Below are 17,721 nucleotides of genomic sequence, written 5' to 3' on the forward strand. Positions count from 1 at the left end.
TTGTCTCTTGTAATAGTCTTTATTTTAAAGTCTGTTTTGTCTGATATGAGAATTCCTACTCCAGCTTTTTTTTGATTTCCATTTGCATGGAATATCTTTTTCTATCCCCTCACTTTCAGTCTGTATGTGTCCCTAGGTCTGAAGTGTATCTTTTGTAGACAGCATATATATGGGTCTTGTTTTTGTATCCAGTCAGCCAGTCTATGTCTTTTGGTTGGAGCACTTAATCCAGTTACATTTAAGGTAGTTATCGATATGCATGTTCCTATTACCATTTTCTTAATTGTTTTGGGTTTGTTATTGTAGGTCTTTTCCTTCTCCTGTGTTTCCTGCCTAGAGAAGTTCCTTTAACATTTGTTGTAAAGCTGGTTTGGTGGTACTGAATTCTCTTAGCTTTTGCTTGTCTGTAAAGGTTTTAATTTCTCCATCGAATCTGAGTGAGATCCTTGTTGGATAGAGTGATCTTGGTTGTAGGTTTTTCCCTTTCATCACTTTAAATATGTCCTGCCACTCCCTTCTGGCTTGCAGAGCTTCTGCTGAAAGATCAGCTGTTAACCTTATGGGGATTCCCTTGTATGTTATTTGTTGTGTTTCCCTTGCTGCTCTTAATATGTTTTCTTTGTATTTAATTTTTGATAGTTTGATTAATATGTTTCTTGGCGTGTTTCTCCTTGGATTTATCCTGTATGGGACTCTCTGTGCTTCCTGGGCTTGATTAACTATTTCCTTTCCCATATTAGGGAAGTTTTCAACTATAATCTCTTCAAATATTTTCTCAGTCCCTTTCTTTTTCTCTTCTTCTTCTGGTTCCCCTATAATTGGAATGTTGGTGTGTTCAGTGTTGTCCCAGGGGTCTCTGAGACTGTCCTCAATTCTTTTCATTCTCTTTTCTTTATTCTGCTGTAGTTACTTCCACTCTTTTATCTTCTGGGCCACTTATCCATTTTTCTGCCTCAGTTATTCTGCTATTGATTCCTTGTAGAGAATTTTTAATTTCATTTATTATGTTTTTCATCATTGTTTGCTCTTTAGTTCTTCTAGGTCCTTGTTAAACATTTCTTGTATTTTCTCCATTCTTTTTCCAAGATTTTGGATCATCTTTACTGTCATTACTCTGAATTCTTTTTCAGGTAGACTGCCTATTTCCTCTTCATTTGTTTGGTCTGGTGGGTTTTTACCTTGCTCCTTCATCTGCTGTGAGTTTCTCTGTCTTCTCATTTTGCTTAACTTACTGTGTTTGGGGTCTCCTTTTCGCAGGCTGCAGGTTCGTAGTTCCTGTTGTTTTTGGTGTCTGCCCGCAGTGGCTAAGGTTGGTTCAGTGGGTTGTGTTGGCTTCCTGGTGGAGGGGTCTGGTGCCTGTGTTCTGGTGGATGAGGCTGGATCATGTCTTTCTCGTGGGCAGGACCACGTCCGGAGGTATGTTTTGGTGTGTCTGTTGACTTATTATGATTTTAGGCAGCCTCTCTGCTCATGGGTGGGGTTGTGTTCCTGTCTTGCTAGTTGTTTGGCATAAGATGTCCAGCACTGTAGCTTGCTCATCGTTGAGTGTAGCTTGGTCTTAGCATTGAGGTGGAGATCTCTGGGAGAGCTTTCACCGTTTGATATTACCTGGAGCTGGGAGGTCTCTAGTGGGCCAGTGTTCTGAACTCGGCTCTCCCACCTCAGAGGCACAGGCCTGACACCTGGCCGGAGCACCAAGACCCTGCCAGCCACACGGCCCAGAAGAAAAGAGAGAAAAAAAGGAAGAAATAAAAATAAAATAAAATAAAGTTATTAAAATTAAAAATTAAAAAATTATTAAAAAGTAATAAAAATATTAAAAGGGAACAAAGAAAGAAGACAGCGACCAAACCAAAAAACAAATCCACCAATGATAACAAGCGCTAAAAACTATACAAAAAAGAGAACAAAGAAACAAACAAAATGGACAGACAGAACCCAAGACAAGACAAACGGTAAAAGCAAAGCTAGACAAAATCACACAAAGAAGCACACATATACATACACACTACAAAAAGAGAAAAAGGAAAAAAATCTGTATATTTTGGGAAGTCTGAGGTCTTCTGCCAGCGTTCAGTAGGTGTTCTGTAGGAGTTGTTCCACATGTGGATGTATTTCTGATGTATTTGTGGGGAGGAAAGTGATCTCCACATCTTACTCCTCTGCCATCTTGAAGGTCTCGTTTTCAAATCACAGGTGTAGGAACAGGTTTTGTTGAGACAGGTGGAGAAGCAGGTTGGCATAGAGCAAGCCAGCTTGCTGCTGCCCGCAGTCCGGCCCTTGGTTGCCACGGCCGTCTGTCGGTCCCGTGAGCCTCGGAGGGAGGACAAAAGGGGTGTCCCTGTGGCCGGGACAGGCTCTCAGTATAGGCGATGGGAAGGACCCGAGTGAGGAGCTGAGGTGGCTATGGCCGCTCCCGCTGCGGATGCCGCCGATTCCCCTGGGCCGGAGGTGTTGGAGAGGCCGTGTCCTCAGGATTGTGGCGCCCGGAGCACAGCGCTCGCCTCAAGGTTTATTTCTTATGTAACAGTATGAGATGAGTATTCCAGGTCGCTGAGAGGCTCTGTTCCCTGCTGCCATGCAGATTCCTTCTGTTCGGTTTCTCCAATATCCCTTAAGATATTTCCCTCAGCTGTGGTCAAAGCTGCGTTGCCCAAGTGCAAGAAAAATAGTATAGGGAGGACACACCCAAGTCTTAAGGCCCCGGCCTAGAAGTGGCAAGAATAATTTCTTCTCTCAGTCCTTCAGAGCGAACATGGACACGTGGCTGAACTGAACTGCAAGAGAGGCTGGGAAATGGGTTATCCCCACGCCCGGGACAATGGGGAGGATGGATCTGGTGAACAGCTAGCAATCACCCTCTTCCAGGCTCTACTTAAAGATGTTTAAGTACTTCCTAAATGTTCTTTATGAAATGGAGGAAAGTGCTCAATTCTCCAAACTTCTAAAAGTTGTATTGTGTTGTTTTGGGAAGAAGTACATCTAAGCCCTGGCATCTGGTGATTTATTTTGCAATACTTAAAAAGGAATTACTGTTTAAAATGCTAACCATTGTGATAGCATCATAAGACAATCCCCTCCATCCTGTGAGGCCTCAGTCATGTAATCAGAATTTATATTGGGATTCTTAAATGATCAAGGTTCCAAAAAATTTACAGTTCCAAAATATATCTCAGTATGTTAGTATACACATTAAATAAAATGAAGATGGAAAATCAGAAGGCCCTTGGAGGGGAAGTAAGGACACAGAAATAGAAAATGCCAGGAGCTTCCAGAGTGTGTGTTAGGATGCTGGGTCCACCCAGGGTCTGCACACTGGGAAAGGCTTGCATCAAGCTGATACCTGGTTGTCTAATAGCACATTTATTTTAGTTGATTTTAGCCTAAATTTAGATTATAACAATAAAGTAGTATAGTTTTGTCATATTAGTGCATATTGAAGTAAGAAACTTTTAAAGCTATTATTGTGTATAGATGCATATTTTATGTATATATAATAAAACACTATTTTGTTATAGATATGTATAAATAAAGTCTGCGTGTGTGTGTGTATGTGTGTGTGTGTGTGTGTGTGTGTGTGTCTGTCTGTCTGTCTGTCTCATAGTGACCGTGGAGTAGCATAGTACTTGGTACCGACTAAAAGCTTTGTGACTAACCCTAGGAAGAGTAAATTCGGTTTTAAGTCCTAAGCATTTAATTTAGATTTTTTTTGTATGTGTACAACAACCATTTAAACTGACTAAATGGCATGAGAATTCTTTTGTAATTTTATTAAACCTGACTTGTGTAAAGAGACCAGCGACTGAAGACGATTTGCACATGCTAATAGATTATACGCTATAGCAGAATGTTGCTTTATATTGCTACTCCAGCAGCTGCAGTTTCAAGTATAGTTATTACTAGCTCCAATATCACCCAGTTTTTTTAAAAAAAATTTTATCAAAAGAAGTTCATGCTATTGACTCATTACTCCCATATTTATTATTATTGAAAATCACTAGATCTAATTCTATTGGTTTCCTTCCTGATTGAAAACATTTGAACCTAGAAAGCACAGTATTTCTTAAGACATTTGTAACTATTCATCATGGATATTAAAATTACAATCATGGTGCATTGTGTGAACAATGATTAAAAAAAAAATTCTTTACACATATGGTAAGCGGGTGACCAATGCTATCCAGGTTTGGAGATGCTGAATGTTCATATAACTGGTATTTGAAATTTTGATGTGTATTGCATTTGTTACTGAATATCAAGAATACATTTTTTTGCTCATATAGAGTAAGTTTAAAATGGGGTCTTTTGTAGAAGCACCCATCCTGTTTAGAATGATATAACAGATGCTGAATGTTCACATATCAAACAAAATGCCAGGCTTCTGTAGAAAAGAGGTGTCAAAAAGTTTCTTTGTACCTTTAACGCATGTGATTATGTAGTACAAAATGCAGAGTTTGTAAAATTTCTTGAATATACAGGCAAAAAAATGAATAATTCAAAACAACTCATAAGTTCTACATTCTATTGTCCCTTTATAACGCAGGCAGAAGATAGCAGTGCACTCCCAATAGAGCTGAATTTGCACAAGTTACACCTCTGAAAATGCCAGATGGTCTATGGTCTACTTTTGAGAGCTGTCACATATGTAAAGATTTGAAAAAAGAAAGACAGCTGAATGAGAGCAGTGGATCATTAACGGGAGAGTGAGGGTCCCTAGGCATCACTTGTGTTTTAAGAAGCATTGTGTCGTTTCCATATTAGTGTGCTTTTTTTTTTTTTTAAGCCATACACAACTTTTACACAATAAGGAAAAGAAATCTGTTTAAAACCAAGTAGTTATGGTTTAATCAGTCAGATGTTTCTGTTCTTTATTCAAGAATAAAATCACATTCCTGATTTGGTTTTAGTTGTACTTTTACTGTAAGATTTAATTCACATCTATGAAAAATGATCAATGAAGTTAAATGTCTTAAGATAATTCATATACCTAGGGTTTATCCAGTTTTGATTTGACTTATATATTGCATGTATCTGACAAAATCATAATGTTAAGAAACTGGAACGAAGAGATAATACTTGGTTACTTGACCCATAATAGAAACTACACTAAAAATAATTAGGTGGCAGTGAAACAAAAATGAATGTACTATCATTTATCTGCCAACAGAAATAGATATCATTTTGAAGATTGAAATGTAGATAAATCATTAAGGATATGTTTGAATATCACTCTGGCCATACCCAGTAATTTGCAAAAAGTCAATTTTGATAGTAGGAAAAGGTCAGACCTGTCGGTTTTAGAATTTGGTGGCAAGACCTGATGTCTTTTGCCAACTTTATTTTTACTTATGGAGAATGTTTATTACATAATAATTTTAAATTGATCTTGGATTATGGAATATGACAGCACCTTTTTGATTGATAAGTCTCCCCAGCATCGGTCAGTAACATTTCAACTTAACCCAGCTCTCAGATTGCTTGAATTATTCTTTGCAGAGAAGAAGTGGCCCAAAACATTCCATTTATTTGGTGCAATTATTGGAAGGAGCTCTGAAAAGAACACCAAATTAGGTTTAACTGTCTTCTTTGGCATCCCGTTAAATACATATGCATAACTAGCTTTATGTTCAATAGCAGTCATTAGGATGTCATTCTAGTTGATACAAGAAGCTACAGGAGCAGCAAATTAATCTCTGGATTAAGTGATTGCACACCCATAAGAAACAGATCTTCTGCACAAGCCTTGATTGTTGATTTCAGTTTTGAGAGGGGCATATATAGCTAGTAAACAGAGAAGTAACCTTTTTTCTTTTCAGCAGAAGTTAGGAGAAAAACAGAACATTTTGATAAATTTTATAGCTGTTACTTTGTGTTATTCCCAAATAATAAATGTTTAGAAAACTATTCTCCTTTATCACTAAAAAACTGAATAACTCTAAGAGGAGTTCATATATTAGTTTTATAAATTGGGTATCATTGTTATTGGCCTTGGTATGAAAGGATGCTTTCATTAAGCAGAAAAACACCAAACTTTTTTTCTTACAATATGCACATTCATGAGTAAAATATTCTGGTGTGTTAAGATGTTTTTCCTTAAGAGACATAGGATATGTGAACAAGAATGGAAGTAAACAATGTGTGCTAAAGAGTCACTCAAATGCAAGCTGTCTTGTTTGTCAAAAATATATACCAAGTCTTAGGTAGTCCCCAGATGACAGATAATTAGTCCATTTTAGACTTACCAGTGCCATGTATAACTGTTACAGTTTTGCATGCAATACTTTTTCTAAGTCAAAGACCTCTTAGTATTCAGATTTAATTTACATTTCCTAACTGTTCATAATCATAAACAGAAAAGACTAAAACAGCAGTTTCAGATTTTAAAATTCCAGGAAATTATATAATAGTAAAATTTGACACCGAACGTTTTTTGTTGTTGCTGTTGTTTTGATGAAATGCTATGATTGGTCACTCTGCTTAGGAGCTACACAAGCAAGGTAAATGTTGATTTTAAGAACCTCATTACCTAACCAATGTAAACAGATAACATTTTGGGTTGAGATCAGGGCTCTTAGCTGCAAAAAGCAGAATCCATTTTAGCTAATTTATAGAAAATAAATGTATTAGTAGCAATAGATTCTCCCAAGAGTTACACAGCCAAGGATCATGCCCATCCATTCAACGGGGCTTCCCTAATGAAAACCCCACTAATGCTGCACCGTAGGCCCACTGGTCTGCTAGGAAGTGGACAGCAGACACCGCACCCACTGCCAAGACCAACAAATGCCTTCTTCGCTGTCTGTGCGAGAGGCTCCACAACCCAGGTGTGGCTGCCATCTTGCATTGGTACTTCTGCACCTTCTGCACTTCTGCATACTTCTCCTTGGTAGAATGTAAGTCACGTATGTGCCCTCTAACTCAAGAGGAATGTAGGGAAGAGATAGAGCACGTTATCAAAAGCTATGGGCGTATTCAGAAATGCTGGGCAGACAGATGATCACTAGTCACCCGCTTGTTTTGTGATTTGTTGTCCAAAGAATCAAAGTAGTTTGCCCTTTTTAGTGTCGTGCTAATAAAATGTTCTTTTATAATTTTCTTTTAAGCTCTTCATATATAGACATTTAATCCATCTGAAATTTCTTTGTATGAGATACACGTGCATTTGCATGGGCACACATACACATTTTGGGGACTTTCTCTGCTGTTCCATTGGTTTATGTCTATGCCTGGACCGCCACCATACTGTCTCAGTTACTGTAGTTTTAAAATAAGACTTTATATCTGGTAAGTCAAGTCCCACATTTGTCTTTTTCTTCCTTAAAATTTCCTTAGTGATTCTTGTACTCTTATAAATTTTGGGATCAGCTCGTCAAGTTCCACAAATAAGCCTTTTGGAAATTTTATGGGAATTACATTAAATAAATTGGGGAGAATTAACATATTATCAGAATTAACATTTATACTCTCTCCATTTATTAGGGTTTTCTTTTATGTCTTTCAGTAATATTTTGTAATTTTTGCCACGAAATCTCTGCCGCCTTTTTTCTAGCTTAATTCCTAGATACTTATAGGGTTTTTTGTTTGTTGGCTTGTTTTTCTTCTTTTGTTGCTATGAAGAGTTCAATTTTTCTTGCATATTTACTAGTTGCTTACTGTTGGCTTGTAGAATTTGGTTGGTTTGAATATGGTTCATCGTGTGTAAGTCTTGCTAAATTCTTAGTTTTTCAGAATGTACAGTCTCTTAGATTTCCCCTGGAATATTCAATTATGTACCCATCTCAGAAATTTTGTTTCTTCCTTTCCAGGACTCACCCCAGTTTTTTTTCTTTTTGATGTTTATTGTTTTTGCCAGTGTAATGTTGCATAAGAGGGTGAAGGTGGGCATTGTTTTCTTGGTCCTGACCAAACAGGAGCACTTCTCCAGTGTTGACTTTTAATTTTGCTAGATGCATTTTGCCAGATTAAGGAAGTTCTTTTCTATTCCTATCTTTCCATAAATGGTTTATTTTAAAATCAAATTAAAGAATATGGAAAAGGTTTTCTTCTTCAGAATTTAAAGTGGAATTAAAAAGAAAAACGACTATCTCGTTCTCTCTTATCCAGCTTTGATACCTGACCTCATTGTTCCTTGCCTCTTATCTCAAAAGGTAATTGAGCAGTTTATCATTTTCAGGGATATTGCTATAATACTCTTAGTCTATGGCGCCTAAAAAAGGACCTGGGACTTAGAAAACAATCCACATTAGCTGTTGAATGAGTTTTGAATTAACATTTTTCAGATTTGCAACTTAAATTTTTTAAAGAAAAAAAATACCTTTATTTCTCCTCTTTATATCCCTTGTGGAAAGTCACCCTTGATGACCCCCTTCCCATTTTCCCTTTTAGTAATTATGCTTTCTCTATGTTCATGTTTATTCATGTTTTCCTTTTATTTTTTTTTTTTCCTCTTCACTTTTAGGATCATGGGTAAAATCCAAGAAAGTCTGTTACTGAGTCTATTTTGATTGTTTTCAAATAGTCATTTTTTTAACTGGATAAACTTTGCCTGTTTTTTTTCACTTAGCCCAACCTCAGCGCTTGCCTCAGCTTCAAACTGCAGCACAGGAAAGTGAGGAGGAAATAAGCAAGATAAAGAATGGCCACCCAAGTCTGAGCAATGGAAATGGAATCCACCACGGGGCCAAACATGTATCTGCAGAGAATCGAAGACTTTCAGCACCCGTTTCTCAAAAAATGCATAGAAAAATTCAATCCAGCTTGTCTGTAAGCAGTGACATCAGTAAGAAGAGTAAAGTACATGCTGTCTTTTCTCAAAAGACAGGCTCTTCACCTGAAGGTAAGTGTGAAATATATGCATATTTTATTTGACCAGATGTAAAATCATATTCGCGAATAATTATTTGATCAAGCAAACGTAAATGCAGAATCTTGCTTATCCTCCAAACAGGAATTTTGGTAAAATGCAGCTTCCCCAAAAGAAAGCACAGGCCGGGAACGGAAGCGTTGGCAGCTGACATCCTGCTTTTAGATTGTCTTCTAGAGTGAACAGTCATTACTTTAAATATGACTGCTATACTTCTTTTTTTAATACCACCTTTAAAAATACAAATACAACGTTTTGGTGGCATATGAATGTATGTTTTTCATCCCTGATTCAATATGTTATGCTGTGGTTCAGAGATACCCGCTTGTATTTTTGGCTTGCAAATCAGTTTTTAAATATGCAAAACTAAAGCAAAGATTTGGTAATTTTCGTGCTTTTGCCAGGGAGTGGGCTAGGTAATCTCTGTTGCTTGAGGACCAGTATCTTCCAGCTACCAGTGCTGCCCTGGACAGCTCCCCTCCCCCAGCCCTGCCTCATTCCAAGCTCACTGTGGTCTGGCCTTTAGCTCCTTCCCTAGAGGCACTAGGCTACGTTCTCTGACCTCTCAGGAATTACTGATTACCTTGTTAATTAAATACTATGAAGCTGGAAAAGCTTTTGTTTATTATAACACAAACCCATCTGGTGATGTTGGGTTTATAACCTACAGATTCCTTTTATAAAAATGGCGGTGGTGTTGTGTCAAAAAAAAAAAAGAATAGCTTCCCCTCAAGTTTAAGGTCCCAGATTTCTCCCAGCATATATGCATGTTCCTCTGCTCTACCTCTTCCCTCCTTTCAGCAGTTCGTGGGCATCAAAAACTCAAATCTTTTTTTTTTTTAAATATATATATGTAGTTTTTCTGGTTCAGGTATTGTGTTTGTGTGTGTATATATATACATTCATATAGATAAAATAGAAAATATTTTTCTTATTCCCCTTACCTTTCTATTTTAATTATCATGAAATCTTAAAGAAGGGAAATTCTGGGGATGCTTCTGTGAAGTTGGCCATGCTTATTCATAGAGAGAGAAATTGAGTTGTAAATAGGAAATTGTATTGAGAGTTACCAGTAATGAGTGGGAGAAAGGATATTACATTTTTGGCTACAGGTGTCTCAAACTCAACTGAGGTAAAGTGTTAGGTTGATCAAATGATATGATAATAAATGGTCTGCATAGTTCCAGGTCAGTGACACTACTTTCCAAACTAATTAGATTGAAAGGGACATGATTGACACTTTAAAATGAGTTTGACATGTAAGCTGCGTGGTCATCTCTGAAGCATAGGTAGGCTGTTAACTAAACTGGCTCTCCAAGGAGTTGGGAAGGCAATGCAATTTTTGAGAGAGACTCTTTGCTTCTAGGTGATTGGGTGAAATAATTGAATGCAATTGAAATCTTCTTGTTTTATACATTTGACTTTTCTTGTTGTGCCCCTCGCCTCTAATTTGCCATTTGATATTTACTGATTTTAAATAATGGTAACATTTGCATATCCAACTTGAAATAGCTTATGGAATTTTTATAAAATTTGTTATTATTCACTTATTTTTAATACCATGTCTGAATTGATTTCTAATGGAAGAATGCAGCTTTGTAAGTAACATATGAAGGAAGAGGAAAACCAGTAGTTATATAAATGAAGTAATATAAATGAAATATAATTCTACTCTCCCTTCCTTGCTTTTTCTCTACTATCCTCCTCTTACCCACACTACAAAGGTGTGGATAAGGGAAGTCCCTTGTAATCCTTCTCTTATTACAAAATCTGTTCCACATTGGATCGGGGGTATGAGGAGTAGGAAATGCCAGTAGAGTTGTCTAAACATACTGTACAATGTCCTACCCATTTACTTCACTCTTACGCTATACAATTTAGCCTGATGGTAGGTTCCTTTTATTGTGATTACTTGAACTCAGATGAAAATTCCATTGTCCTACTACATATTTTCTCAAGGATAGACATCTTCCTGCTTTTTGCTGCTATTTAAGGCTGTGCCTTCAAATTTTATTGTTTCTTCTGACTTTCAGTTTTGAAGGAAAGTTTAAACAAACAAAAAGCACAGAACTGGTAGATGGCAAATTAAAAGGAAAAGGACCTCAGCTCTGCCACCAACTAGCTGGGGCACTTGGGTCTGGGGCTGCTTTTTTCTAGAAGATGCCTTGGATTAGATATCTAAAAGGTTAGGTTCGATTCCAGGATTCTGTGGTGCTTTCTTTATAGCAAAGCTGCTTGACCCTCGGAACAGGTCTCTTGCTGTATAGAATATGTGAATTCTGGGCAGGTAGAAATCTAATAACTGCTGATAGAACAGGGCAACGGGAGAAATTTTTTTTTAATTATTTCTTTTTATTGAAATATAGTTGATTTACAATGTTGTGTTAGTTTCAGGTGCACAGCAAAGAGATTCAGTTTTTTATATATATATATATATATGTGTGTGTATATATATATATATATATATATACACACACACATATATGTATATGTACACACATATATATTTTTACATTCTCTTCCATTATAGGTTATTACAAGATCTTGAGTACAGTTCTCTGCGCTATACAGTAGGTCCTTTGTGTTTATCTATTTAATATGTAGTAGTGTTTGTTTATATTTTAATTGCAAACTCCTAATTTATTCCCCCCCCCCCACTTTCCCCTGTGGTAACCGTAAGTTTGTTCACATTTGTATCATTTTTTTAGATTCCACATATAAGCAATATCATATAATATTTGTCATCTATACATACGATATTTGTCTTTGGCTTATTTCACTTAGATGAACCTAGAGATTATCATACATGTTGATGCACGTGGCATTATTTCATTCTTTTCTATGGCTGAGTAATATTCCATTGTGTATATATTCCACATCTTTATCCATACATCTGTCGATGGACACTTAGGTTGCTTCCATGTCTTGGCTATTGTAAATAGTTTCGATAAACAGAGATAATATCTGGATTTCAGGAGGCCTGTACGTCAGAACAGTAGGTCTTGAGCAGGCTTGATTTGTGATACTATTAAAAAGGGATAGAAAGAGATTATTTTTTAAAAAACAATGGGGGATTTAATTACTAGACTTTCCTCATTTTATGTTTTTCCTTTTGTTTCACATTTTTCTTAACTCTTCATCGTCTATGCCTGTTCTTATAGCAAAGTGAGCAAATGCTAGCAAAACAATATTCGCTGAAAACAGTTAACCTTGCCCAGTTTGGCAATGTGTGTTTTTTTCTGGATAAATGGTGCTTGCGGTTATGATTTTTGTATTGCACATAAACAATATTGACAACCAGAGGGACACTGTCTGGTTCAGATGGTGTAATTAAATGTATAACTCTTTCACAGTCTTTCATTAAGGGCACCAAGGGCTGCTTTGCTGACCAAGTTTGGAAAACACTGCTATGATGTGGGTCCATTGCTTATACAGAGGTAAGGATGGACCCAGCCACATAACTGGGTCAGTGAGCTGGTGGCATCTTTTCATATGTCTTGAACTGTGGGTTATTTAAGGTCTCAGTACAAATAGACATGTGTTTCATCAGGTTCTCTTTTTAAGCTATGTTGATCCATAGTTAGTTATGTAGGTTCACTCTGTATACCAGGTACTGTTCCACCTACTTCACTCACATGAACTCATTTAATCCTCCTAATAGCACTATAACTCTATGAACTGTATGTAATTGTTTAATTATAAATGAGAGCGCTGAGGCACAGAAAGGTTAAGTGAACCCGCCAAAGTCAAATTAGTACATGACAGAAATGAGACTCAAACCCAGATCGTTCTGGCTCTATAGTCTATGCTCGAAACCACTATGGTATTTTGCCTTAAAGTTCTCTGAGGAAAAGGTAATTTAGTGGCCATTCTAACATCACATGGGACGTTGATATCATTGCAGCTGTGGGTCAGGCAGGGATCTTCTGATTAGTAAACATTTGCCTTCTTTAAATTCTTCTAAAATTTTAAAAACAGTTCTCATACCTGTGTTCTGTGTCCATGTTCCTTCCCCACTAGATCATAAATTTCTGAAGAGGCTGGATTGGCTCTGAGTCCAGTTTTTAAAAATTTACAGTGGTGTTCAGTACTATAGCTTCATAGAGTTTCACACGAGTTAATAAGTGATGCAATGTTTTATTCCAAACCACTTCCTTGAAACTAGCACTGGAAAGTTAAAATATGTACTCAATGTACTCATATTCATTAAAAAAAAATGTTCTTTAAAAAAGTTCCTTTTATGAAATAGAGGGGGGAAAAAAACCCATGTGGGAAAATATTGTACATTTTATTTAAAGATTATTAAATTAGTAGATTTCTACTTGTTTTATATAATTAAATATTTTCATACATACTTCAATTTCCTGATTGCATCACCCAGGTAGAAAGTTTTAAGACTAAATGTTTAAGATTCTTGACCTTTGAAATAATTATAGTATAATTTAGTATCTTATAATATTCAAATTACCAAGGGTTTTCATTAGACTCTAAGATGATTTTTCTTATGGGAATAGTAAATCCTAACACATCTTAGGTGTGCCAGTTATAGCTGTATGTTTTTGTAAAAATTAAGTTTCAACGAAGATATTTTTGGAAAGAGATTTTTATACTTTTTAGGAATATTTGATAGTTAACTTACTTCATATTAAAATATAGATTTAGTACTTATAGAGAAATTGCATATCCCATCCCAGCAGCTCATTGAACATAAATGCTGCACAGAAGTGTCAGGAGCATTGCATACATGGCAATAGCTAAGAACAGTCTCGTTTTAAATCATAGAGGCAGCATAGCCTGGTGATTAGAGCACAGACTCTAGAACCAGTCTTCTTGGGTTCAGATACTGGCTTTACCAGTGGCCCATGTTGTATCCTCGGGTAGGTTACTTAATCTCTTTGTGCCTCAGTGTCTTATCTGTAAAATGGGCATAGAATTAGTTACCTGTATCATAGGACGGTTGTGAAGAGGAGTTGAGTTGATGTTGCATTCCGTTGAGTTAGCATATACTTCATCCGGGCCAGGCTCTGCTGTTATCATCATCATCCTGAAGGAGCACACAGGGAAGGGTCAGGAATGTCAGCTCTCTGGACAGGGCAATGCCTGGATGGAGACCTGAAGGATAAGACAAGGTTAGGGAGTTGAAAGAGGCATTCAAGGCTGAAGGGGGCTTGTGAAATAATGTATTTTGTTCAGAGAACCACAAATAGTATTTTGCTGAGGAGTCAAAGTAGCAAAGATGAGACTGGAAAGGACCAGTCCATAGGCAGCCTGGAATGCCCTGTTCTTCCAAAACTATGTAGCCAGATACTTACAACTTCTCTGAAGGACATCATTTTATATCACGAAACGTATTTCTTTTTTCTCCATGATGCAGAAATTCTATGGTTGCAATTATGTAAACCCAGAATACTGCTATGTGTTAAGCATCTGTACTCTGATTGCCTTTATAATCTTTTTGTATTTTAGTAATGAACTATTACCATAGATAAAACGATGAATTGGGTTTAGACTTGTTGAGCTGGGGATGCTAACAAGTTCTTTAGGAAAGCTTTGGACCTACAGAGAGGGACTTAAGCCCAGTCCTCCCATTTTACTCGTTCTCTCTGCTTCCCTTTCTTTAAAGTAGTCTCTTGGCTTCTTACCTTTCCTCGGTCTTGTTTTTAGACTCCTGTTCCTCTTCTTTTCAGTGCATTTCCCCTTGCACTCATAGTGTAGCCGTATTTCGCAACTACCATAGGGACAGGCATCACGTCACCAGCAGAAGGAGTACAGCCATGACCGGGAGGCAGTCTGGGTGGGGCACACAGCCTTCAAAGGAGATATAGCACAACTGAGCAGGACAGTTTGAAAAGCCCACTAGGTGATTCAGATAGATCCCTCCCCCTCCTTCCTTGACCTCACCATTTCCCCTTCTCTCCTCATCATCTGCAAACCCTGACTTAACTCCTTGCACTTGAAATTGTGCCTTCTCTGCATGCTTGAAGTTCCCTGCACACATGGTTAATGACACAGCTGAATGCCTTTGCTGCTCATCTTCCCTCATCCTGGAATGTTCTTATAACTTACTTTGCCTTCTTGACCTCTACACATTTTTTTCAGAACTCAAGCATCATCTCCTGATGCCCCAGTTTTGGGCTAATTGCTCTTCTTTTGGGTCCCCATAGTATCCTCCAAATACAAAATGATACTGGAGTTTGTTTCTTTTACTCTCTGTCTTCGGCACTAAAATGTAATCTCATTGAAGGCAAAGGTTCTGTTCTATTCATCTTTTAGCTTCGAGCACACAGCCTAGTGCCTGACTTATCATAAATGTTGAAACATAACATTTTCCAGGTAAGGAACATAAATTGGAGAACATAGATACTTATTATTTAACATTTCACAGACATTATGGTTGAAACCTCAGGAACTGCTGAAAGCCTTAGGGGAGATAAAAGGGAGAGCAGATATTTGAGCTAAAAGAAAGGTAAAAAAGAAACTCAGCTGAGGCAGGGCAGACTTGGAACTCAGAACTCCTGTCTTCCAGCCCCATCAGGTTTTCTCATTATTCCGTATGGTTTTTCAGTCAACTATACGTGCCCAAATCCTAAAACCATAAAAAAAAACTTAGAAAGGTAAACTTGGAATTGAATGGTTCATTCTTAGTTTTAATAGTATTATAAAATCTTATTCACTTTTTCCCCCATAAAAAATTCTCCCGTAGAAGTACTAGTATTTTAGTGGAATGATAATAATAGGACTATCATGATGTGACCATAGTATTATAATCTGAGATTCCAGAAACAAGTTTCCTGCAACTTTGGCAAGATATATTGCTGCATCCCTCAAAATACGTAACTTGCTTGGATGATGTTGTGTTTTGTTTTGTTCTGTTTTCTCAGGCACAGTGCCTTCCATTCCATGTCAGAATAATTGTGTGGGAGAAAGGTTTAGAATTCTGCTTGCTGATGCAATATTTGCCAGTCCAGTGGAAAACAGGATTTTAATAAATTTCATTGCTCAGCCAGCAAGCTAACTGGAACAACAGTAACACAAAGAGAAGGGTGTTTGAATGTGTGTGTGGAGAGCAGGCATGACCAAACTTGACTATGTTACTCTGCACATATAATCATTGCTTCTTATTTACTTGAAGGATTGAATCAGCTGTCCTTAAAACAATTATCTATCAGAGTATTTATAAGTGCTAAGTGTTACTTTAGGACCGAAAGTAAGTATTTAAGTACACTTCCTTTTGAGTTTAGGAAAATAGGTTAACTTTGTAATTTATGATCTACAGTAAATTATTCTCATATCCATGCATTTGATGAAAAGCAAAGATTTTACAAGGTTCTGCTATATATATCAGATAAATATATATATATATATATATTTGACATTTGAAACAGAAACGCCTCACAATATGCCTCAAATCTTGGAGTGCTTCTTTTCTAATAACCGACAGCTTTGTGGGCCATGTTAAAGAAGAGATGGACACAGCTAGCCACCGTATGTGGACTCCACCTTTGGTGTTTTGGTTTTGTAGGCACGCTTAGCCCACTGCTCTAAGAATTTAAATTAGCTTAGCATTCACTCAGGAGATGGGTGGGGAGGAAATAAAACAATGGAGATACAGATAGATTGGCCAGGAAGCACTGGGGTGTGGGGTAGCTGAGTGAAGAGACTGTTTAGAAACCCAGCTTCAGAATAATAGGCTAAGTGGAAAGAAGAATTGAATAAATCTAATGACCCTATTAATATATCCAGGTTTTAATTTTTTCTTTATCTGGTGATGGTAAGTTTAGGTGATGTTTTATTAGGTGAAACAGTAACAGGTAGGTGCAGCAGCCAGGCTTGTCCCAGATTACTCAGATTACAGTTTGTTTTCCACCCCAAGAGTTGTACCAGGTGTGGGCAGTGAAGGTTTTCTTTAGGGTTTCAGGGTTCTGGCCCAGGACTAAAGCTGAATAGAACTGAAGCAGCAGTCAGATATGCATTCTAAGCAGGACTGCCAGTCATCGTCTCGTTCAGCTAGTTGGGAAAACGAATAGAAGTTAGGAAATCATGAAGAATAGCTGAATATACTTTGAGGCTGACCATGAGTTGAGTTTTGGACCTGTTCAATTTCAAATAATGCTCTACAATCCAAGAACATTTGGAAGTATACCGCTGGAGCTTCAGCGAAGGAGTTAGGAGCAAGCGTACTAAGTTTATATTTGTTCTCACAGAGGGGATAGTTGAAACGATGCATCTGGATGAGAGTTCTCAAATAGAGATTTAAGAGCAAAGGTTGCGTGGCTGAGAACTGAGTGACTCAGGGATCACTGGCAGGTAGCCAGCTTGGTGGGATGGGAGCGTGGATTCAGCTTGAGCACTTGGGAGACAGTCCCATGGAAAGTTCAAACTTTTCTCCAGCGGTGACGTCAGAGTGAGGCCGTGGCACTGATAAGATAGCCGAGGGGAGAGGTCGGAAAGAAGAGAAGAGGAAGATGATCTGGCCCAGAGGAATCAGTAAGAAAGGTGAGAGAAGAAACAAACTGGAGAGGGTGGTGTGATGGAGGCCAGAGAAGAAATGTTTTAACTCGAGGAAGAGGCCTGCGCCCAATATTGCCCCAGTTACTGCCCCAGTTATTGCTGACAGCCTCAGTGGGATGAGAACTGAAATAATTCTGTTGGACTTAACAATGTGGATGTCATTTGGTGACCTGATTAAGAGCCATTTTTATGGAGAAGCCAGAATGATGGGGGTTGTGGTTGAAACACACTGATGCCAATAGCTCTAGAAAGGCCAGAGTCCACGGAGGGTTGTTTTGTTTTAAGATGGGAAAGGTTTGTGTGTGTTTACATTTGGATGGAAAAGACCCTGGAGAGGGGGAAAGGTT

General features: G+C 37.7%; 1 protein-coding gene across 1 annotated transcript in view; it reads left to right on the forward strand.

Moving 5' to 3' along the window:
• The window catches only part of MDFIC (MyoD family inhibitor domain containing), a 98,974-nt gene that overhangs the window by 53,536 nt on the left and 27,717 nt on the right, over positions 1-17,721 (forward strand). The window contains exon 3 of the mRNA XM_082846064.1: positions 8,564-8,836. Coding sequence (XP_082702190.1) covers positions 8,564-8,836 — 273 coding nt within the window. The remainder of the gene's footprint in view (positions 1-8,563; positions 8,837-17,721) is intronic.

This window comes from Leucopleurus acutus (genome assembly GCF_964270905.1).
Source record: "Leucopleurus acutus genome assembly, chromosome: 9".
NCBI classification, from domain to species: domain Eukaryota; kingdom Metazoa; phylum Chordata; class Mammalia; order Artiodactyla; family Delphinidae; genus Leucopleurus; species Leucopleurus acutus.